Source organism: Episyrphus balteatus, chromosome 2, assembly GCF_945859705.1.
Source record: "Episyrphus balteatus chromosome 2, idEpiBalt1.1, whole genome shotgun sequence".
Taxonomy (NCBI): domain Eukaryota; kingdom Metazoa; phylum Arthropoda; class Insecta; order Diptera; family Syrphidae; genus Episyrphus; species Episyrphus balteatus.
Window position 1 is genome coordinate 49850781 of NC_079135.1, and position 22798 is coordinate 49873578.

General features: G+C 30.5%; 3 protein-coding genes and 1 long non-coding RNA gene across 5 annotated transcripts in view; 1 reads left to right on the top strand and 3 right to left on the bottom strand.

Moving 5' to 3' along the window:
- LOC129908369 (uncharacterized) overlaps positions 1-14372 on the bottom strand; it is a 34903-nt gene extending 20531 nt beyond the window's left edge. Inside the window, exons 1-2 of one of the 2 annotated variants that reach the window (XM_055984815.1) lie at positions 14026-14372; positions 13186-13386 (exon numbers count right to left, since the gene is read on the bottom strand). The gene's annotated coding sequence lies outside the window, so the exon portion shown is untranslated. The remainder of the gene's footprint in view (positions 1-13185; positions 13387-14025) is intronic. The other variant, XM_055984818.1, reaches the window with a different exon arrangement.
- LOC129909431 (uncharacterized protein KIAA1143 homolog) lies at positions 13208-15017 on the bottom strand. The gene is made up of 3 exons (XM_055986517.1): positions 14913-15017; positions 14669-14846; positions 13208-13386 (listed from the first exon to the last, which is right to left on the bottom strand). Exons 1-3 carry the CDS (start codon positions 15015-15017, stop codon positions 13208-13210), a joined length of 462 nt encoding a protein of 153 aa, XP_055842492.1.
- A 1052-nt stretch (positions 15018-16069) lies between these two features.
- On the top strand, positions 16070-17522 carry LOC129908371 (uncharacterized). Its single transcript, XR_008771272.1, has 4 exons — positions 16070-16326; positions 16407-16477; positions 16529-17081; positions 17166-17522. It is a non-coding gene; the product is annotated as an uncharacterized LOC129908371 (long non-coding RNA).
- A 204-nt stretch (positions 17523-17726) lies between these two features.
- Positions 17727-19397, bottom strand: LOC129908370 (cytoplasmic dynein 1 intermediate chain-like). The gene is made up of 5 exons (XM_055984819.1): positions 19050-19397; positions 18703-18994; positions 18289-18646; positions 18070-18230; positions 17727-18008 (listed from the first exon to the last, which is right to left on the bottom strand). The coding sequence occupies exons 3-5, from the start codon at positions 18455-18457 to the stop codon at positions 17907-17909; spliced, it is 432 nt and encodes a 143-aa protein (XP_055840794.1). The 5' UTR covers positions 18458-18646; positions 18703-18994; positions 19050-19397; the 3' UTR covers positions 17727-17906.
- Positions 19398-22798: the final 3401 nt, after the last annotated feature.

Genomic DNA, 22798 nt, shown 5'->3' on the forward strand with positions numbered 1-22798 from the left:
ATCTTTAATTTTTTTATAATCTTAATGATGCATATAAATGATATATTTAATCATTATTTAGGCTGCCTAAAAAAATAATATCAAACGCTTCCTTTATTCAAGTCTACATAATTACTTGTTTCACACAATTTAGGTACTTTAGACTGGTTCTTATAAATGTCTTTGATTTATTTCATTGAGCTTATTTAATTGAGATCAAAGTGCATCCGCACTGTCTCACAAAGTAAAAACGAATGTCAAAAATGAAATAAAAACATATCACCGTTTCGAAAGATTTGACTTGTTCTGAAAATTCTTAGGATTGGTTCTAAAACCATCCATTTTTTTTTTTTTTTATTGAAAATAATTTTACATCGCAAAAATGTTGCAGTACAAACAAACTTATGATACATTAATTGCGGATAGTTATGTAAAAACATTTACTGCGGATAGTTATGTAAAAAAAAAAGTATAGTAAATTATTTTCGGTTTGTTAGGGTGGTTCAAAAAATATAGACATAGAAAATTATATTACTTAGCACCTGTAAAACGTAGGTGTGAAGTATGAGCTCTTTAGATTTTTACAGTAGCAGATAAAAAAATCAAAAACTCGTTATTGACCGACTGTTTAGAAAATCTTTATACATATAATATATTCCTGTAGGAAATTGCACACTCTACAAAAAGATCTTTAGTGCATTTTTCTTGAGAAGCGTTAAGCTATCGAAATTAAGTGCAAATTGCCTGAACATATAAATAAATAAATATTGTTTTTATTTTTAACAATTTTTTTTTTACTATTTTTGATGTTATGATTTAATGTGAGGTAATGATTCAACATAAGTTGAACCATTGTAAGAACTGTTTTTTTTTTTTTTTTTTTCAAAAACTGGTTAAAACTTTCCGACATCTTTTCTTGTCCGAGATATACACATATAAGTTTAAGTTAGTCATTGGCTTGTTAACTACCACTTAAGATGTATCAGACTGTAATAAAAGAGATATCGAAAAGATTTAAACAGTTTTTGGAGGAAGAAAAACAAATCTTATAGACACCGTTACAAATTATGTTGAAATAAATTACCACATTTAACATAGTCTCAAAAAACATTTTTTGGCATTTTTTCAACGGTATGTATTTCAAAAATGGTGGCTTCTAGGTATAATATTTCTGAATTCGGATTCGAGTTTAAATCCCCTAAAACTTTCAGAAAGCTTTATTTTGGTTCTGATGGTAAATATCTTGTTGAACAGTGTTAATTATCTCAAATTTGCAAAATAAAAATAAATATGTAATACCAAAACTCGAAAAAAAAACATTTCAACCAAAATAAAAAAGTTGTTCCTCATTGGTATAGAGTAAGTTCCATAGTTTTTTACTCTAAAAAACGCTGAAAACCAAGTTTGATTCAATATTTCAAAATTTTTTAAATTTTGTTCCTAAATTTTTTTTTAAGACAAATTTTAAATTTCTAAAGAACCCAGTAACAGGAAATATGAAACTGGATGTGGCAAGCAAATTCCAAGTTTTAAAACATTTATTCATTTTTATGAGTCAGACCAAAAGCAATCATTATTTCATACCAATTAGTCATCCTTCATAAACAATTTAAACAAATTCGAAAGAAGACATTTTTTTAACCAAAAAAAAATATTGATTTTGTTCAAAGACCATTGCAGAAAGAAAAAGTTGAAAAACATATTATTGGACCAATCAATGATTGCTATTATATACCTGTCTATACGTAAGCTTCAATTTATAAGTATTTTTATGTAACTAAAATTGCTTGGGTTCAACAAAAAAAAAAACACCTAACTAAAAAAAAAACTTCATCCAATCTATAAATATACCATTTTACTTCATTATCTATGTATGTATGTATAAACGTTCATACATATATATATATATATATATGTATCAACTTAAATGCAAGAAGAAAATCAATAAAATTGTTAAGCCAACATGGCCGCCCGGCAACTGCTATAAAATTCCAACAAAATTTTCCAAAAAAAGAAAACAACAAATATTTTTTTTCCTGCAATGTTATGAAAAAAAAAATAATTCTTTTACCACCCTTAAATAAATAATTTTCCAAAGAAATTATTTAATAGATATGTGAATATTGAAGGATTTTGGGATTTTAGGAAATTTTATTTTTATTTCCAACTCAACGCAAGAGTACCTACATAATTACCTGAGTTAATATTTACGACGATAAATTATCAAATCGACATGAGAGAAAAATTATATTTATGTATATTTATTTAGGTAGGAAGTATCTATCATAATACATTTTTTTTTTTATACAGAAACACCTACCTATCAAATAGATACTTTTTATTGTTTATAATTTAAAGCTCAAAAGCGAACAACATAGCTTGTTTGCAAAAATATTAAGGAAAAACATTGCAATTTTTTTTAAATATTTTATTAAATAGACAAAAAGGTCTAAATAAAAATTTAAACTTTTCTTTCATCCCTCCTCATAGACTAGCTGCCCCTGAGCTGTGAACATTTGGCAATAGAATTTGAGTAATTGTCGACTGCCCTCATTTGTCTTTCTTTTATATTCGAGATTCGACAACTACTGGTGGTTAGATGGCTGGTTGATTGCTTCTCTTCCGAACAACTTTCCTCTGTAAATCCCCTCGCATCTCCATCACAAAAATTCTCAGCTCTACATTGTTAGTATCTTTTTTTCCTAATCTTAAATAACTGGCCAACAACTAAACTAAGGCTAAGGGAAAGAAACCCAACTAAGAATAGTAACGAATGAGAAACCAAAAAGGAATGAAATATAAGGCGAACCAAGAAAATATTAAACCAAAAAAAAAAAAATATATAACAAGAAAGAATCACAATAAGAAGCAAAATCGAAAACATTGTCGATTATGTTCTTGTTGCTTAGAAGAAAGGAATTGAGAGGAAATAAGATCAACGATTCAACCCGAACAACAAAAATACATTATCTCTTCTCATTAAAGAAATAAAAAACCATTTTTTCTTTCTTGCTCAAAATTAAATTTGAAAACAAATTAAAATTTTAATCCCCTAACAAAACAACCACCAACATCTGTTAGAAAATCTCTTAAGAGTGATATTAATCAAAAGAACCTACAAGCACATTACCACCCCTACGCATAAGGGTGACGACGGCAATCAGTTGCATTTCCAAATTACAAGGGCAAACAACTTTCATTCAAATTTGCGAAAAAATTACGCAACATAGGTACCTACCTAGATATCTGACTTAAGTGAAAAAAAAACTAAAAAATTGCAAAAATGTAATTCTTGCATTAACATTGAGAATGTTGTTTTTTACTGATGCACCAAAAATGCAAAAAAAAAAACAATTTTTTTTTAAACAAATTAGATTTTGTTAATTCTAGTATAACAGCGAGGAAAAATTATTTTCGACACGCACACATACTTTCATCAGCGGGCAAGGTACCTACACGAAAAAGTAATAATAATAAAAAAAAAAACATATGTACGGTACAAATACATAGGTTTCGAGTACATAATTGTATGTGCATGTAGTGGTGGTATAATGGCATCGTAGTTCGTAGATATAGATACAAAATACGTACATCATAACGAATATACATATGTATATATATATATATATATATGTATGTATATATATAAATTTGTAACGTTGGATTTATAAAATCGCACATGCAAGCTCGTGCTGAAGCGAGCAGCAGTACCAGATCCCAGCGCCAGCTCGTTCCATACCCCACAATGCCCCTCAGCCCCTTTATGACCTTAACAAAATGTTACATCTAGAAGTTAAGATATCCATGAAAGAGATGATTTGGTCTCCTCTCGTTTGGAGCAAAATTTTTAACCATAGTCAACTAAGCCAAACAGTGGCTATGCTAAAAGAATTCAAATAGATATGCCAATTCCGATTCCGACTCCGGTCTGTAACCCAAATTTAACGTGGTTCCTATAGAGTGAGTCATTTTACTTTACTATGCGATAATTTTAGTAAAGTTGAATAAGATAGATTTTGGTGATTCCTTTCCATAGCGTTGGCTTGTAGTCAAAATTTATTTTTTGTCAAATAGTCATAACGACTGACGAACAAGTTTTGTTTGTTTTTTTTTTTTTTAATTTTTTTATTATTTTTGTTATATTTAAAAATAAAAGGTTGAATGCGCTCGTTTTTTCTATACACTATCCCCCCAGAGCTAAGAGAGCGTTGCGAGGCTAGGAAGCCATGGGCGGGCGACAACAGCAGCGGCAGGTAGTTAGTTGGTCTTTTAAAATTATATAAAATATAGCAAAAGAGGGACAGAGAAAGCAAGCTGTTTTCAAATGGGAAGCTTGTTGAAACGGGGAGAAAATGACAACGCCGACGATGTCGATGTCGACGTTGTCGACTGTGGTGACGCGTCAAACAAGAACAGGGTGTAAAAAGGAGAGAATGACTATAAAATTTATTCTTTGTTATTTTATTCGTTCTTTGTTTTTTTTTTTTTTTTTTTGCGACAAAATTTTAAAAATTTATCAAATTTTATTCTTTTTTTTATAAAATTTTGCAAAATGATTATTTTTACAAAATCAATGTAGTAAAACAAAATTCCTGGATTAATGCAAGATCTTAAATTTTGTTTCGTAAAATTTTGTTTAAGTAAATTATTAGGTTAAAACACATTTTAATCTTATAAATTCAATTCAATTTAAATTTCGGCGTGACTGAAATTTCTGTATGAACTCTAGTTTCATATATTCTATTCAAATAAACTGCGCAAATTGTACTTTAAAAGAAACTAGGAACGCTTACCTTCACCCATTTTGTAAGTTCCCAGTGAACAAGAATCCACCCGGAAAAATAATTTTTCACTTTCCATCCATGCAAACCGGGCGAAAAGTTGTTCATGGTCCGAAAATTCCCCTGATCATTAACTACTTTTCGGGTGAAATGCAAGGAACTGAATACTCTTGTGTCAATTAATTTTGTAGAAACTTAGCGGAAATTGTTAATTTTATTCGGCTGAAACTAGCAACCCATTTCCAAATTCTGAATCATAAAAAATGTTTCGCGCGAAAAGTTTTGTACGGAAAACTCACCATAGGGTTTATTTTGCAATTTTATAATTTTTGTCAAAACTGTATCATTGGGTGGTGTTATAATTCCATGTTTAATCACAGCTAAGAAAAGAACATCGTTAAGGGACGAAATGTCGAAAGGTATTCCACAAATTTTGGAGGTTTTCAACAAGAACAAGTTACTGATATTTTGTATTTGTATGAGTTTTTACAGAAACTGTAACCTATTTAGTTTAAGTATATTAGATTACCTATCCAATACAAACATGAAGTATGGCCCATTGAAAGTGACTATATTAAATCCATATTAGTACATCACAGCTCGTGTGAATAAATAATAAAGATGACGAATTCAATCATAAATAAATAAAGCTGACAAAAGTTTCCAGCGAGATTTGAAGAAACATTTTTTGACTGCAATAAGCAATCTAAGCTTAAAGATTAGCTATTACATAATTTCATTACATAAATTAACAATCTATCGTACAAAAATTCTCTTTTAAATTCTTATTCTTTTTTGCCTTCTTACTTGTGATGATTATGCAAATTGTATTTAAAAGAACTCAAAACCACATTTTTTTATAGGTATACAATTTTGTACATACGAGTATAATAGAAAATAAAGAAAATCCCAGTGCAACTTTAAAAGAAGATGATTTTTATATTTTATTTTATTCATCATTTTGAATGACTGTTATTTAATACCATATCACATGATTTAAAAGAAACCTTAATGTGCATAGTAAAGAAATGGTACGCCTATTGTATTCAAAATCCTGTCGAAACATAACTGCACTTTCCATATTTAAAATTGTTTCAGTAAAACAAAATTTGCTATATATAATAATCTATACCTAGGAAAAAAATACTAAGTTCAAATACCAATAACTTACTATATTCCCTCCAAATTTCTCGACCCATTTTCACAATAATCTATCAGACTAAAATTATTAGAAAATTATTATAAATATTTTAATTACATAATTAATCAAGCTCAATCGGTTCTTGTAGAATGCAAGGCCATTGAGAAGTTATTGTTACATTCAATTTTTTTTTTTTTAATCCGAAAATTGTGAGTTATTTACTTAATTTAAGAAAAAAAAACTATAAATTATTTTTATTAATGTATTTCACTTAATGATATTGCCAAAATAATTAATAAACAATTCCACGCATATAATTGTTTAATTTAAACTTTGTTTGATTTATTTCACATCTGTTACTCGCAAATTTTTGCCATTTTTAACTGCAAGCAACGACAAATCTTTTGAAAAATTGTAACTAAAAAGTAGTCGGAAATTTAGTTATTCAATACGGGCGAAAACTCGGAATAGGTTTTAAAACCTTCCTCAGTATTAAGAAAACAATATGAGATCTTAAAAGCCTGATATGTATATCCAAAAACCATACCATTTTTGAAAGTGTTGCATGGACCTGGACCAGCCTCAGAGGGCGGAATTTTTAGGAATGGTTGCATCTATTTTGCCAAGATTTTCGCTGTGTTTGTTTTTATTATGAATTTAAAAACTGCATTTTTTTTCACCGCAAAGTCAAAATGCACAATTGAGATAGTAACAAAATCTGTCATGCAATCCAGGATAAAACGTATTATCATTTTCGAGTTTATCTAATTCGTTTAGGCAAACCATTTTTTAACAAATAGTTTTTACATTTCTTTTTTCAAAAGAAAATGACATGAATGAGTTGTCGACCATACAAAATTCTTATGGGATAGCCATAATGCGCATATGCGCCCTTCGTCAAACATGCTTTAGGTCTATGTAGTGCGCTCTGAACAGCACGGCATGAGTAAATTTCTCAGAATAAAATGTAAACAACATGACTGATAAAAATATGATAAATGAATTGTGACTTGAAGAAAAACTATTTTAAAAATATAAAAAAAAATAAAATTCGTTTTTTTTTTTTAAATAAAATCTGAAATCAAATTGCCCTCCAAAACAAGTATGCAGTTTTGATTGATTTATTAAGATGCATTTTTAGAAAAAAAATTTCAAAATCGTTAGAGTCGTTTTTTAAAAAACTAATTTTTTATAAATAATTTTTTGGAAAAAAAGTTTTAAAATAAAATTGGTATGCCATTAACTAACTAATCAACATCTAAAAACAAATTTTCTAAAAAATTCAATGTCCCGTTTTCGAAAATTTGATTTTTCAAAAAAAATTTCTGAATTTTTTTTTAATCACCAAAAATTATTTGTTTGGAAATTTTATTTTTGGCTTATACTAAAATCATATAAATGCTTCATTACAAAAAGTTTCGTTGAAATCGAATAAGCACTTTCAGAGATAATCGGATTTAAAAAAAAACGGTTCTATGGCAGGTACCGTTAATAATGATTTTCAAAAAAAAAATTATCTTATCTTAAACTTAAACTTATCTACATTTGAATTTTTTAAACAAAATCGTTGGAGCCGTTTATGAGCAATTTCAATTTTACTAAAATTGGTATATGACAAGTACCGTTATTTTTGGACCATAAAAATTAATTCCAAAAACCCCTCTGTAGAGTCGCCAAATAATGCTATATACCAAGTTTGACATCAATCGGTCCATCCGTTTAGGCTCTAGCTTCGTTTACAGACAGACAGACTGACAGACGGACAGACAGACGGACTTCCGGCACCCACTTTTTTGGCATTCTCTACCATCGTAATGTCATGGAAAAATGCTATCTCGACTTTTTTTTTTTTTAGGACTTTATGAATTGCTTCGGTTTGCTTCATCTTAAACCTTTATTCCGAATTTCACCAGTGTATCATGTTTTTCACATAGGCTTCGGTTATATTTTACCTGTTGTATGACATGATGTCATTAGATTCAGCATCAAAAAAAAAAAAAATAACTTAAAAAAATGTGTCATATGATTATTAGTGGAGTAACTAAAGCTCAAAAATTGGCAATATTAGGGAACCCGGCCGAACAGCTTAGATTTTGATGATCTTTTTTTTCAAACGTCGGTAATTAAAAATACTTTAAAGTCTATAGATTAAAAATTGCCGGTGTTGCCGTTTTGATTTTTTAAATTTAATTGAAGATTTTTGTGAACAAAAACAAATTGTTTTCAAAAATTTTTTTTAAATTTCATAAATTAATTGATGCCAAGAGATTGTCTAGGAAATTCAAGGAAAAAAAATATATGGGAGTGAGGGACAATCTTCCATAGTTCAAGCGATAGATGCAATTTTCTTATTAATTGACTTCAAACACAAAAAAAAATATTTGAACACAACGGCAACACCTACAATATTCAAATATACATTTTTTAAAAGCTAGAAGCTTAGTCATATACACTAGCCCAAAAAATTAAGGGAACAAAAAAAAATCGTGATTTTTTTAGTGATTTTCGATAGGCTGTATCTCAGTAAAAAATGACCGCATCGTGATAAAATAAAAAGGATGTGAAAGCTCTATTCTTCTTGTTTTAGGATTAAATATTAAATTATTTTATTTCTAACGGTAAAATAGCAAAATTGTTGCAAATGTTCAAAAACCAAAATTTTCTAATTTTTTTATGTTTTTACTTCTCTCGTAAGGAAGTGGGAAAATTTTTTCTGATAAAATGATTATTATTTTTAGAAAGGCTTTTTATTTGGCTTTAGAATTCCTTTTGTTTCAAACTTCTACGATTTTTTTTACACTGCAATATCAGTCATCAAACCAAAAACCATACTTTTGACTTTGACTGTCAATATCTCAACAACGAATCACTAAACAGAAAATTTAAGGACACATTTAAAAACTTCATTCAATTCTCTACAAAGAAAATAAGTTTGTTTTGTAAAAAAAAATGTTTTCTTATTTTTGAGATTAATTTAGGAAAGCTATCAAAATAGGCATTTTTACGGTTTTTTAGAAAATGTACCGCTATTTAATTTCTATGGGTGAAAAGATTAAACTGAGGCTTAATTATTGAAGCTTAATATACCTGGAATTAATATGCAAAGTTTCAGGCTTATTCATCAAGCAGTTTTTCTGTTGTGAAGGTTTGAACATTTGAGATGAAGTAAAACACCATATTTCTGCAGTTCTAAATGACTTACTTCTTGTTACTTTTTTATGAGCAAAATCAATTTTTTTTGAGTTTATTTGAACATTTTATTGATAAATATCGTTTAAATTTAAGATAAACCAAGAAAAAATTAAAAGTTTTCAAAAAAACTTAAATTTTGAAAAAAAGCTTTTTATACCATTTTTGGATATTTTTCCTAATTTTGAAATTTTTTTTGTTTTTCTTTGGTTTATCTATAATTTAAACGATATTTATCAATAAAATGTTCAAATAAACTCAAAAAAAATTGATTTTGCTCATAAAAAAGTAACAAGAAGTAAGTCATTTAGAACTGCAGAAATATGGTGTTTTACTTCATCTCAAATGTTCAAACCTTCACAACAGAAAAACTGCTTGATGAATAAGCCTGAAACTTTGCATATTAATTCCAGGTATATTAAGCTTCAATAATTAAGCCTCAGTTTAATCTTTTCACCCATAGAAATTAAATAGCGGTACATTTTCTAAAAAACCGTAAAAATGCCTATTTTGATAGCTTTCCTAAATTAATCTCAAAAATAAGAAAACATTTTTTTTTACAAAACAAACTTATTTTCTTTGTAGAGAATTGAATGAAGTTTTTAAATGTGTCCTTAAATTTTCTGTTTAGTGATTCGTTGTTGAGATATTGACAGTCAAAGTCAAAAGTATGGTTTTTGGTTTGATGACTGATATTGCAGTGTAAAAAAAATCGTAGAAGTTTGAAACAAAAGGAATTCTAAAGCCAAATAAAAAGCCTTTCTAAAAATAATAATCATTTTATCAGAAAAAATTTTCCCACTTCCTTACGAGAGAAGTAAAAACATAAAAAAATTAGAAAATTTTGGTTTTTGAACATTTGCAACAATTTTGCTATTTTACCGTTAGAAATAAAATAATTTAATATTTAATCCTAAAACAAGAAGAATAGAGCTTTCACATCCTTTTTATTTTATCACGATGCGGTCATTTTTTACTGAGATACAGCCTATCGAAAATCACTAAAAAAATCACGATTTTTTTTTGTTCCCTTAATTTTTTGGGCTAGTGTATGTAAAATTAAAATTAAGTTAATTGAATGAACGGCTTTTGAAAGAATGGTAATTGAACTCAGATTTTTGAAAAAAAAAAATTATTGAAAAAATTTTAACATGTCGTTTTTTAAACTTGGTCGTAATATAAAATGCAATTATTTTCAAATGTTTTTGGCCGCATTTATTATGATTTCAAATTATAAAAGGAAATGTCAATATGTATTACGGTTTATGAAAAAAATTAAAAAGTATTTCATTTTCGAAGAACTTTTTTTAATAAAAGTTTTGAAAAAAAATGTAACTTATTTTTTTTTTTTAAGTTCAACATCTAAACAAAAAATTATTTTTTATTCATTTAATAACCCTTACTGTTGAAAGTTAAATAGCAAACATTTTAAGTTCCTATTTACCACAGTCTTTGAGAAAATTAATTATTTCAATGCAAACATTCAGTTTTAATAAAAAAAAAACCATTGAAATTGAAGTAATTTTTCATTTTTTTTTTTTTTTCAAAAAAGTGATATATTTTACCTTTTTTTGCTTCGAAATTCAACTGATAATATTTATGGCCAAACATTTTTTTTAAATAAATTCATATTTTATTAGAAAAAGTTTGGAAAAAAGTCATTTTAAATTTTTCTAATAACGTTTTTTTTTTTAATTCTGAGTTTGAGGACCATTTTTTCAAAAAGTCTTGATTAAATTTAGTGGATTTAAATTTAAGAGATAAGAATGAGCTTCTGGTTTTTAAAAACGTATTTTAAAATATTGTAGGTGTTGCCGTTGTTTTCAAAATATTTTTTTTGTGTTTGAGGTCAGAATGTTAGAAAATTGCATTTATCGCTTAAACGATGGAAGATTGTCCCTTATTGCCTTTTATATATTTCTCTTAAATTACCTAGAGAATCTTTTGCTATAATTTGTTTTATGAAATTTAAGCAATAAAATTGGTTTTGTTAAAAAAAAATTAATTTTAATTTAAAAAAACAATACGGCAACACCGGCAATTTTTAATCTATAGACTTTAAAGTATTTTTAATTACCTACGTTTGAAAAAAAAAATCGTCAAAATCAGAGCTGTTCGGCCGGGTTCCCTAATAATTTGCTTTAGTTACTCTACTATATACTATAGGTCAGTTTAATGAATCTGGACAGACCTTCTATACAAAAAAATTTGTTCAAGTTTTTTTTTAAACTCTTTGATCCGTGCTCCCTCATAAAAAAAATCAATTGTTTTGGTAGGTCGAAGGCGAAAATTGTCAAAAACAGTTTTTTGACAAATTTAAATCAAAAATAAATTTATGTCAGCAAACGAAAACTCCATAAGATGGAGATATAAAATATTAAAAAGTTATACGTGAATATTTTTTGTTGGCACACTTTTTCCCTATCATCAATAAAAATTGAAATAAATCGATATAAGAAATTCGGGGGATGTCTGGGGGATAAGCGCAAGGAGTAGTAATACGCCAAATTATTTTTGGATACTTTGTACTTCAAGGGACAATACATTGCAGACAAAATCCATTTTTTTTTAATAATTGGAACAATCTTATTTGGCAGCTTTCAAATTTTAAAGCTGCTACTTGCTTCATAAGGAAAATGACATTAATTTAAAGAGTGCACTCTTATTGGGACATCCTATTATTCAACTTGAATTTATTAAATGCAACACTCTTGGGATGATCATCCTGACCTAATACCCCTAAAACCAAAAAGTCTTCATTATAAAAAAATTTAGGCATGTGGATAGATTTTATTTAATTACAGAAGTTCATATTGCATTTTTACTGCATTCATTATACAAAAATTTAGGCATGTGGATAGATTTTATTATAATTACAGAAGTTCATATTGCATTTTTACTGTAGCACTAGAAATTGTATTCATGGAGTTTTCAAAAACACTCGGAGTTTTAGTAATTTTTTTTGTTCATGAATTTAAGCAAATTTACTTGGCGAAACTTAAAAGTGAATAAATGTGGAACAAATCAAAAGATGGAACTAATCAGGTCTTGAAATGAATATAATCAGCTGGGGCAATATATGAAATAATTAATTTTATTTGATTGAATTGATTGATTTATATTTGTGGTTTAAGATGCACATCGACCAATATTTTTAACACCATATGTATTAGCAGTGAGAACATTTTTTTTAATGCATTGTCTTAGATTACTCAAAGACCTCGCTAGGAAAATTGATTTACGATCAGATTAAATAGATGAAAATATTATACAGACATATTAAGAATGAAGAATTACGATCCTTTAATAAAAATAATTTTTTAAAATTCAAAATCATGTATATTACACATACCAAAACAATTAATATTTAATTATTTTGAACTAATTTTAGGCAAGTTAGTTATATCTCTTTGAATGCTAATATAAGCCGTGTTTTTGTGATAATTCAACACTTTGTTTAGTAAATATTTTAAAATGTAAACAACAACAAACAATTACAGTTTTATTTATTATTAAATAATCCTTTGATGTTGAAGGGTCAAAATGGTGTATTTATTGTTGTTTGCCGTTCAAAACTTTACTGCGATAAGTACTGAGTTATCACAAAAACACCGCTATTGTAAAATTTGTACACAAGAATAAACAACCGAATAATGTTTCAGTTTAAGTTTAATAGCCGATCTTCAAAGATCCTAAACGTATGTGTGTCAATCTTAGTCAGTCTTCCTGAATCTTAATAGAAGAACAAGTGTTTGAATTGTTATTACATATTACAATTACAAATGTAATATCAATTTGCATTACAGGATCATCTCCTAATTGCTTTTAACTTAAAGAACTTCAAATACCCATATTGTCACCCTAGTTGGACTTCATTTTTAATTACTGGCATGAAGCAAATATCTTCCTTGAACCTAATTTTCGTACTAAAATGATGTTAGTACATAGGTAATATGCATAAAAAGTTAGGTAATAATCTAAAATAAAGTTATGAAAAAAAAAAAATCTGTATTTTATGAAAAGTAATAATTTGCCAGTGAAACCCTAAAAAGTTTTTAAAGTTAAGTTAACAACAAGATCTTTCAACAAACTTACCAATTTTAATTTATTTTTTTGTTCAAAAATCTTCTTCTTCTTCGTCCTCTTGGGCAAAAGATAATTTACTCTTTGCCTCTTTAACTGCTGATTTCTTTAATTTTTTATCTTTTTTCAATTTAACTGATGTCTCATCAACAATTTTAGCTTTAGTCTTGAAAATAATCCTTTGACTAAGATCGGCTGGTTTTTCGGCTTCCTCTAAAAAAAAAAGTTAAAAAAAAAAAACAAAACAAAAAAAAATCCATTAGAAAAACAAAATAAAAAAATGTAAAATATATAAAAATATTCGCATTGCAGCTTGCATCCCCCCGCCTGCACCCCGCTCAGTCTTCAAAAGGCTCTACCTACTCTTCTTTTGCCCCTTTTAAATAGTGATACCGATGTCGACTCAAAACATTATGCTGTCTCTGTTTCGCGGGTAATTCCTTTCGGGGGAGCCCCTCTCTCAATCCACTAACCTACACTCGTTTTGTTGGTAAAAAGTGCCTGCCTTGCCGTTGCCCCTGCTCTACTCTGCCTGCTACCACCGTCATCATCAACCCCCTCTTGTATCTCCTCTCGTTGTCTTTCTATCAGCCCGCCCAACAAGCTATCCAAGCGCCCCATCAAAAAAAAACAACAACGACAGAAAAAAAAACAATACCAACAACAACGTAGTGGAATAACCAACCATTCGTTCTATTACCCAAGGGAGTTCCCACTGTGTAAAGAGAGTGCTGCACAAAATGAGGCGCTCCCATGGACACAAATTGAGGTTATGAAAGATTTTTTCTTCGAAAATTTTTATTTTCCACAAATCAAAAAGGTTTTTCTTTAAGAAACTTAATTTAAACTTACCAAATAGTGTTTTTAGTTTTATTTTGTTGCAAATTAAGATTTTTTGGATAACAAAATTTATTTTTTTTAATTATTCAAATTATTTTGAAAAAAAAAAAACTTTAAACTAATCCACTTTAGATGCGAAAAGTTTTCTAACCAAGATTTTAACTGTTTTTGTGTGTTTTTCAAAGGTTTTTTGAAGTTTTGAAACACACTTACGACTTTTTTTCACCCACGACGCGAGGGACAGTCGGAAATTTTTTTAAGAAAATGAAAATAAAATGCGAAAAGTTTAGTACATTGTGTAAATGGCACTGCTCTTATGTACAACGTTTTGACAGAAGAGTATATAATATACACAAAATGGTTGAAACGCAGTGAGAAGAAGGCAACAACAACAACAACAGAATATGCGGTGGATGGCGTGGCGCGGAGCGGAGCAGAAACGGAGACAGCAACGACGACTGACTGACGGAGATTGTCGTTGTCGGTCGGTCGAGTTACGGGGACAGGGGACGGGGGTGATTGCAAAGAAAACTTGGTTCAACAAAATGCAAAAAAATATATGTATTTTTTGTTGTTGCTATTTCTATTAAAGTACCTTTTATCTATAAGGTACATCACTTGAACATTTGGAACTCAAAAAAAAACTCTTGCTTACCTTTCTCTATCCTCCGCTTTTCTGCTTCTGCTTCCTCGGCAGTTAGGTCGCCCGATTTTATTACAACAATTTGGGGTTTTTCGTCGTCCCTTTCGTAGTCGCCGCCCTCACCGTCACCTTGTTTGTTGTAATCCCCTTCGTCTGCTGAGTTTGTATCAAGATCTTCTAGTTTTTGACGCTGGGCGGGAAAATATTGCAAATATTTACCATCTTTGCAAAAACTTATTATTATTTAAAAAATTACCTTAGTATCAACGTCTGGACCGTCTTTATATCCAATTTGTGCTTTTAATTTTTGTAAAAAACTTGGATCTTGGGGTTTGATGTAACTTATGTTCCTTTTGGACATTTTTTTTGTCAAATATTATAAAATATAAACTGCTTTGGAGAGCATAATAATAGATTTATATGAAACTATGAATGAAAAGAAGGAAATTCTAATATATTTTTTTTTTTAAATTTCAATGAAGTAGATATATTTTTCAGAGGAATAAGAAAAAAACTAGAATTTTATTCAAAAAGGAAAAGTATATTATATACTTGAAAAGACTTGAAGTTGGCTATAGAAGAAAAGGAAATTGAAAAAAAAAAAAAACGCAGCTGTCGGAAGAAAAAAAGGCGGAAAATGAAATGTCAAAAATGATTGATTTTCGCGTAAGGTCGTGATTGCACTTTTTTTCGCTGAGATTTCTGTTCACAGTACACATAAGCTGCTTTTTAGTACTTAAAACTACTTTGATCTACTTGCTATACTGAAAAAGTAGTTCAAAGCAGCTTTAAGTAGTGATGGGTACCTCATACATGAGGTAATACAAATGTCCCATACACCACTATGTTTTAAAATGAAAAATAAATAAATGTATGAGGTTTTTGTGTTATGGGACATTTGAAGTAGGTACGTATTTTGAGGGGAGAAAATGTGAAGTAATGAGGAGGAGGACGTGACGTTTGTTTTTTTTTAAGAAAGAAAACGAGGAGGACATACGACAATGTACTAAAATGAAACCAATAATAAAAATATGAAAACGAGAAGAATGAAAAGAAAGAAAGGAAAGAAAAGAAAAGAAAAAAAGATAAGAAAGAAAAGAAAGAAAAAAAAGAAAAAGAAGAATAAGAAAGAGTTGTAAATTGAATGAGGTTTGTTATTGTTATTTTTAATTTTTTTTTTTTTTTTTTTGTAATCGAAATTGTCCACTAAAATTGGTTTGTCCCATGGGACATTTGAGGTGGGACAAAGTACCACCTCATTTCGAAAAATGAGTACCTCATACAAACTCATTTTAAATTCGTGTCCTACCCATCACTAGCTTTAAGTACTAAAAAGTAGATAAATATTTCCAAAGGAACGCAGCTATAAGGTGTGTTTTTTTGTTTATCTATATAGATTTTGTGCAAAAAAACGACATCGAGATTTTTGAAATGAAAACAATTTACGTGTTAATTACAACAAAAACTTTATCTGTATAGATTTTTGAAAAATCCAGATAATTATCCAGATTTTACTTTCTCTCGATAGAAAACAGTACTGCCAAGGTACATTACACTTATTAAATGTCAGATTCCAATAAACGACAGCTGCAGTTGACAGATATATGACAAAAAAAAATTTAATATTTAAAATTGAATTCAATTAGGAATAACAAACAACACAAATCAATGTAAGTATAAGCATATTTTTTGGAAAAAGATGAAAATTGTACGATAAACTTTGGTTTTTTTTTTAATTTAATAATTTTAGGATTCACGTGTTTGCAAGAGTGCGATATCTTCCCCAAAATTAAAGAAAAAAACCTGAAAAGGAGATGGAAAGTAAATCAATTTATTCTTACAATGAACTAGCGTATTAATCTTTTTTTCTAGGAATTATTTCACAAAAGAAGAATTCTGTGTACTATGCGCTTGGGTCTTAATCGTGTCGGTACCTTCAACCCTCACAGCCAAAATGTAATGTCAAATGCTCTTGGAATGCGCGCTCGTTTGCGAAAACGTCTATTCTTAGACGATCAACATGAATAAATGATAACAAAGCTCTTGTTGTTAATAAATTGCATCGTTAGAATGCCCACCACAAAAACAGTCTCTTACATTTTTAAAATGATACACGTCATGTATGCGTGCGCTGCGAAGAAAAGCAAATACAAACATACCTCCCGACACATATTCCCCCAGGAAACACTTTTCATCCCAAACAGCAGACAGCAACAAGCAAGACAATCCTAACATTGCATTATGCAGCTCATTCAACACCCAAAAATCCTTCAGCTCCCGTTGATGAAAAACCATTTCATAAGAGATCGCTTCACTGCGTTCAAACTTGGACGACATGTGCATGATAAGTGAAGTGTGGAAACAAATGGCATGTTGAAAGTGGTAATTGTTTCAGAGCATCATTTAGCTCCCCAATTGGTTGCAGGTAATATTTTTATTGATTCTCCTTTTTTGGTTCGATATATTCCTTATGTACTCTGCCTGCATTGATGTCGTTTTGTTTCTGTAGGACATGTCTTCTACAAATGGGTCTAAAGCCCCCATCGAGCTCCCGAGAAAATCTGCATGAATCTTCTTCGCAATTGCTTTCCCCTCCTAAACAGTTATGCAGAGGGAGGAATTAAGGCAAAACACATGGATTCCCAACCCAACTTAACCAACCCTACAACTGGACATCCGGGTCTGAACAACTCGAGTACGGCAGACTTTTTAAACTAAGTTTATCCATGTATTATATTTGTTTATATTTTATAACTTTGTCATTATTATTTAACGTTAGACCCCCTTTGTGCCATCAAAATTTTAAATGTATCTTAGAAATAAGTTATTTTATTATTAAATTGCAAATTGCAAAATTAAAACGTAATCCGTTTTGCTTTTTCTCATTAAGATTTATCTGACAAGTTTCCAATCCGATATGAAAATTAAATGAACAAATTTGTGCGCGCCTCACTGCATAATCTCGGAACTGCACTTTTACATCAGACTTACAAAATGTTTCCATAAAAAATTCAACACATAACTTTGTATTAGTTTTTAGAAATAAAAAACATACTCAAAGAAAGAATTACTCAGCTTTTGACAAAATTTACCTATATATTTATTTAACATTTTTGTTTCATGTTTTTTTTTTTTTCATAAGTAGGTACCTACTCAGTAAATACTCTTTTACTAATTTTCATTATCATACATACACAAAACAAAAAAAAAAACAATCACCGATGCCGAGGGCACTTCGGTATTCCATAAATCAAGGCGACCACTGCCGTCGACAGAAGCGAACAAGGCGGGATGAATTGGAGACCATAACATAATTTGAATTTTCTTCAAATGAATATAATGGTTTAGTGTCCTACAAGTAAATACAAAAAATGTAATACATATTGGTCGTTATAGTAGATATTAAATTTCACCTTAAGACTCCATAACTTTATTGTCCAATCAATGGACGATGTAAGAAACAAATCACCAAAATCTGTTGTAGATTGATTTGGATGAGTTGATATTCCCGTCACTGGACCCAAATGTTTCTCATAGACTTCAGACACACCCGAACGTATTCCATGTCGATAAGCTTGAGTAGAAACAACAATTTATTTATAAGCAAATGAAAAATCACAACAAACTTTTACCATAATAAACATTGCCATCTTCACTACCCATAACCAGATTGTTAATCTCATTCGATGGAAAGGACATGCAACTGATAGCAATTGGGTTCGATTGCCGTGGCTGCAATTCCAGTGTATCTCCATGAGCAAAGCTTGCCATCGGATGAGATCGATAACACATTGTCTGCATTCTGTGTGCCAACCATTTGCAAACAATACACTGGATGCGTATGTGCAGTTGCACTTAGAGGTGCTCTGCTGGTTTAGCAAAGCATGTTGACATAACGGCACTTTGACAATGGAATACATCTTCGGGTGTTTGTTTTTTATATTTTGTGTTCCAGACCATTACAACACCATCTGGTTCATTGTGACTCTCCTTAAAAAATTTAGTGGGTTTTAGATAGAATCGTAGAAAAAAATACAAATGCAAACCTCATGATTGTGATATGAAACAACAACCAGTTCAGGAAAATGTGTTGGCCAATCCATTGAAGTGACGCATCGATTCTTAGACCATCGGTCTTCGTGGAAATCTCGATTCAATGACAACCTAGCATGTGTCCTCTCATCGTTTGACTCCTATCACCACCTCCAATGTATTCGGTGTAGATGTCGACATTCTCAGATAGAGCCCTTTCGAAGACACGTCCAGCGGGTAAAACAAACCTTTGAAAGTCCGCCGACAAGATGATCATCTGTTTTTGTTCTTCCGATAGTTCCTTAACTGAAAGCACAAATGTTAAATTAATGTAAAGAGAGGAGAGAAAAAATTCACTTACTTTATTTTTCTCTTCAGGTTCTTTTTTGTGTTCAAGTGGTGTTATGGCTGATGCAACTTCCTTCATAGTGGGCAAACCATGTGGTAGAATTCCTGGTGGTAGTTTGGAATGGAACCCATTGTCGATGTGTGGCAGCGATCTCTGTTCGTCATCTCCTTGGGCATCATAAGTAAGCATAGGTAAAACAGGAACAATTCTACGATTTTTTTTGTTTGTTTTTTTTTTTTTCTCTCATTTTGTTTAGAGCTTTGTTTTATTAAATTTTAATTTTTTAAATAAAAAAGCAAAAGCAAACTTTTTGACAGACAGTTGTCAAAGTAAATGTTCAGTGCTGCCAAATTTTAACACGGATTCCAAAAATCTCGATGTCGTTTTTTTGCACAAAATCTATATAGATAAACAAAAAAACACACCTATAATAAGGTAATATCTTCCGAACGTTGTCAAAATTTGTTTGTCAAAATTGGGCACCAATCTGTCAAGTCTGCCTTTAATTTTTATATTTCAATCGCAGTAAACAGGAAATTTGTTTTTGTTTTAATTTATAAAATGTCATTTGAAAAATTTATAAATTGAAAAAAAAAAAAAAAACAAATTTTCTTCATGCTTTTTCGCGGAAAATGGTTAATAATTGCCAAAAAAATTAGTGGTGTGCGTGGTTTTTCGGTTTTTGTGCGTTTTTCGTCGGTTTTAAAGCAATTAAGAATTAAGGTAATTGACATTGGTCGCCAAATTGTCAAAAAACAACTTGGCGACCAATGTCAACTACCGTAATTCTTAATTGTTTAAATTACCGACGAAAAACACAAAAAAAACCGAAAAACCACGAACAAAACTAATTTTTTAACATTTATTTACCATTTTTCGAGACGAAACACGCAGAAAATTTGTTATTTTTCAATTTATAATTTTTTCAAATGACATTTTATAAATTAAAACAAAAAAAAATTTCCTGTTTACTGCGATTGAAATATAAAAATTAAAGGCCGGCCTGACAGATTGGTGCCCATTTTTTGACAAACAAATTTTGACATTTTTCGGAATATATTACCTTAAAGGCTTGGCCACACTGGAGGGTATGCGGTAGCGGTACGGGTAGCGGTGAGGGTACTTGTATGAACAAAACTCCAAACTGACACATCAACGTTCAGGTGCGGAATTTTTTTAGTACAAATATCGTTACCGCTATACCGCATACCCTCCGGTGTGGCCAAGCCTTAAAGGCTTGGCCACACCGGAGGGTATGCGGTAGAGGTACGGGTAGCGGTAACGATATTTGTATGAAAAAAATTCCACATCTGAACGTTGATATGTCAGTTTGGAATTTTTTTCATACAAGTACCGTTACCTCTACCCGTACCGCTACCGCATACCCTCCGGTGTGGCCAAGCCTTAAGGCTTGGCCACACCGGAGGGTACGCGGTAGAGGTACAGGTAACGGTACGGGTATTTGTATGGAAAAAATTCCAAACTGACACATCAACGTTCGGGTGTGGAATTTTTTTAATACAAATATCGTTACCGCTATACCGCATACCCTCCGGTGTGGCCAAGCCTTTAAAGGCTTGGCCACACCGGAGGGTATGCGGTAGCGGTACGGGTAGCGGTAACGATATTTGTATTAAAAAAATTCCACATCTGAACGTTGATGTGTCAGTTTGGAATTTTGTTCATACAAGTACCGTCACCGCTACCCGTACCGCTACCGCATACCCTCCGGTGTGGCCAAGCCTTAAGGCGTTGGCCACACCGGAGGGTATGCGGTAGCGGTACGGGTAGCGTTAACGATATTTGTATGAACAAAATTCCACATCTGAACGTTGATATGTCAGTTTGGAATTTTTTTCATACAAGTACCGTTACCTCTACCCGTACCGCAACCGCATACCCTCCGGTGTGGCCAAGCCTTTAATGTGTACTGTGATGTGTACTGTGATTTCTGTTGTTGTATAACCTAAGGATCGGCTTACACCATAAGGATTTTTTTTTTGTTGAGAAGATTTCATACTTGCTAATTTTATTTCTACTAAAATTGTTATATTTTTAAGTCTCCAAAGTCAACAGCCAACATTTTAGTGAAAAAATACCATCGAGTAATATTTCAAAGTCCAAATAATAAAAATACAAATAAAACAATTCAAGAAAAAACATAACACAACTAACACAACAGCTTCTATAAATTGAAATCTTGCAGGTACTACTTTTTATACAGCTTGTATTGGGCTTGCTTCTGATTTTGATTGCTTATAGAAGTTCGAACTTGTTAAACAGCTTCTAAAGCCTTAACTACATTGGCTCAAAAAGTGAAAATTTTCAAACGCATTTTTGTATAGTTTTTCGGGATGAAAAATTAAAACAAATGATGCAGAAAGCTTATTTTTTGGTCTAAAATATAATTTGTATACTCTTTATCACAAAACAATTGCGATAGCCAGAAAAAAATCTTTTCACTTTTGTACTTTTTCAAAAAGTGGTGTATGTAGTTAAGCCTTAATAAGTTGTTTTAATACTGTTAAAGACACTTAACCGAAGAAAGCTTTTTTTCGGATAAGCTTGTTTAATGAATTTATAGAAGCTTTACAGAAATTAACAAGTTTTGTATTTGATTTCTGGTTTTGATATTGAATAATCTAGCTCGGACACCTTTTGGTTTTGACATTGAATAATTAGCTCAGACATTTTTTTTGACATTTTGCTATTTGAACTGATTAAGTTTTTGATTTTATTAATGAATATACTAGGATGGTGGAGTGGGTAGAGTGGTGGACTGCCACCAAGTAGGTACGAAGTTCGAATCCTGGGTGTGGTACAAAAATTATATACTTTTAAAATTATTATTAATAGATATACTTCAAAAACTAATGGAGTGTTGTATATAATTTCAGATTGAAAGATAAAATTAATGATTTAAAATCAAATCAAAACCAATTAAATAAAAAAATTCTTTTTTGTTTTTGTAGTTGTTTTTTTTAAATTTCGATAAGACATGTATTAAAAGAGCTATACAAACTCTTCCGAAGCTATCTGTCAAATCTCAAAGCTTCGGTAGAGCTTCATTAAAGCTTCGTTTAAGTTCCTTATAGACCTTCTAAGTACATTCTTATAAACGGTCAAACTTGTGTAACTTTCTCCTTTTTCCATGTCCAACAACCTTACTAAAGTTAAAAAGAAGCTGAAATGTATGTCAGCTATTACATGAAGCCTCAAGAGGCTTGACTCTTTTTTCGAATTTTCTTTTGATAATCATTCTGTGAGGCGCGTACTATTACACGATGCCTCTTGAGTCAAAGACTCAAATTTGACATTTCCCTTTGATTTAAGTATTGTTGTTGTTGTATTCCACCAAGAAGCAAAAAGAAATGAAAGGGAATGTTGAAAAAAGAAAGAGTGGAAAAAGAAACGTCAAAAAAGAGTCTCAGAATTTTGGCCCACGACTCTCCGGTCGGATAATTTTTTGTTTTATCTTCTTTCTCTTTTTCACTCATTAGTTTTGAAAAGAGGCGCGCCTCTTGAGGCTTCATGTAATAGCTGACTATAGCTTCTGCCATGGTATAAAAAGAGAAGGTATGATCATTAGAAAAAACTCAGTATCGAGAACTGTCAAAACTTATGGCTACTTAAGGTTTTGGCAGCCCAGCCCATTGAAATTGTTGTTGTTAACAAATTTGTCTTGGAAATTGTTGTTGCTTTTGACTTTGCAAATGCCAAACGTCAAAACCTCATTACCCCATTTTGTAAGATAGCGGCTC

Coding starts and splice junctions, on each gene's coding strand:
- LOC129909431 (XM_055986517.1), bottom strand. CDS start 15,017: ATGTCCAAAAGGAACATAAGTTACATCAAACCCCAAGATCCAAGTTTT. Junction 14,847..14,912: donor GTCCAGACGTTGATACTAAG/GTAATTTTTTAA, acceptor TTTCCCGCCCAG/CGTCAAAAACTAGAAGATCT. Junction 13,387..14,668: donor AAAGCGGAGGATAGAGAAAG/GTAAGCAAGAGT, acceptor TTTTTTTTTTAG/AGGAAGCCGAAAAACCAGCC.
- LOC129908370 (XM_055984819.1), bottom strand. CDS start 18,457: ATGCAGACAATGTGTTATCGATCTCATCCGATGGCAAGCTTTGCTCAT. Junction 18,231..18,288: donor AGATGGCAATGTTTATTATG/GTAAAAGTTTGT, acceptor TTTCTACTCAAG/CTTATCGACATGGAATACGT. Junction 18,009..18,069: donor TAAAGTTATGGAGTCTTAAG/GTGAAATTTAAT, acceptor ATTTACTTGTAG/GACACTAAACCATTATATTC.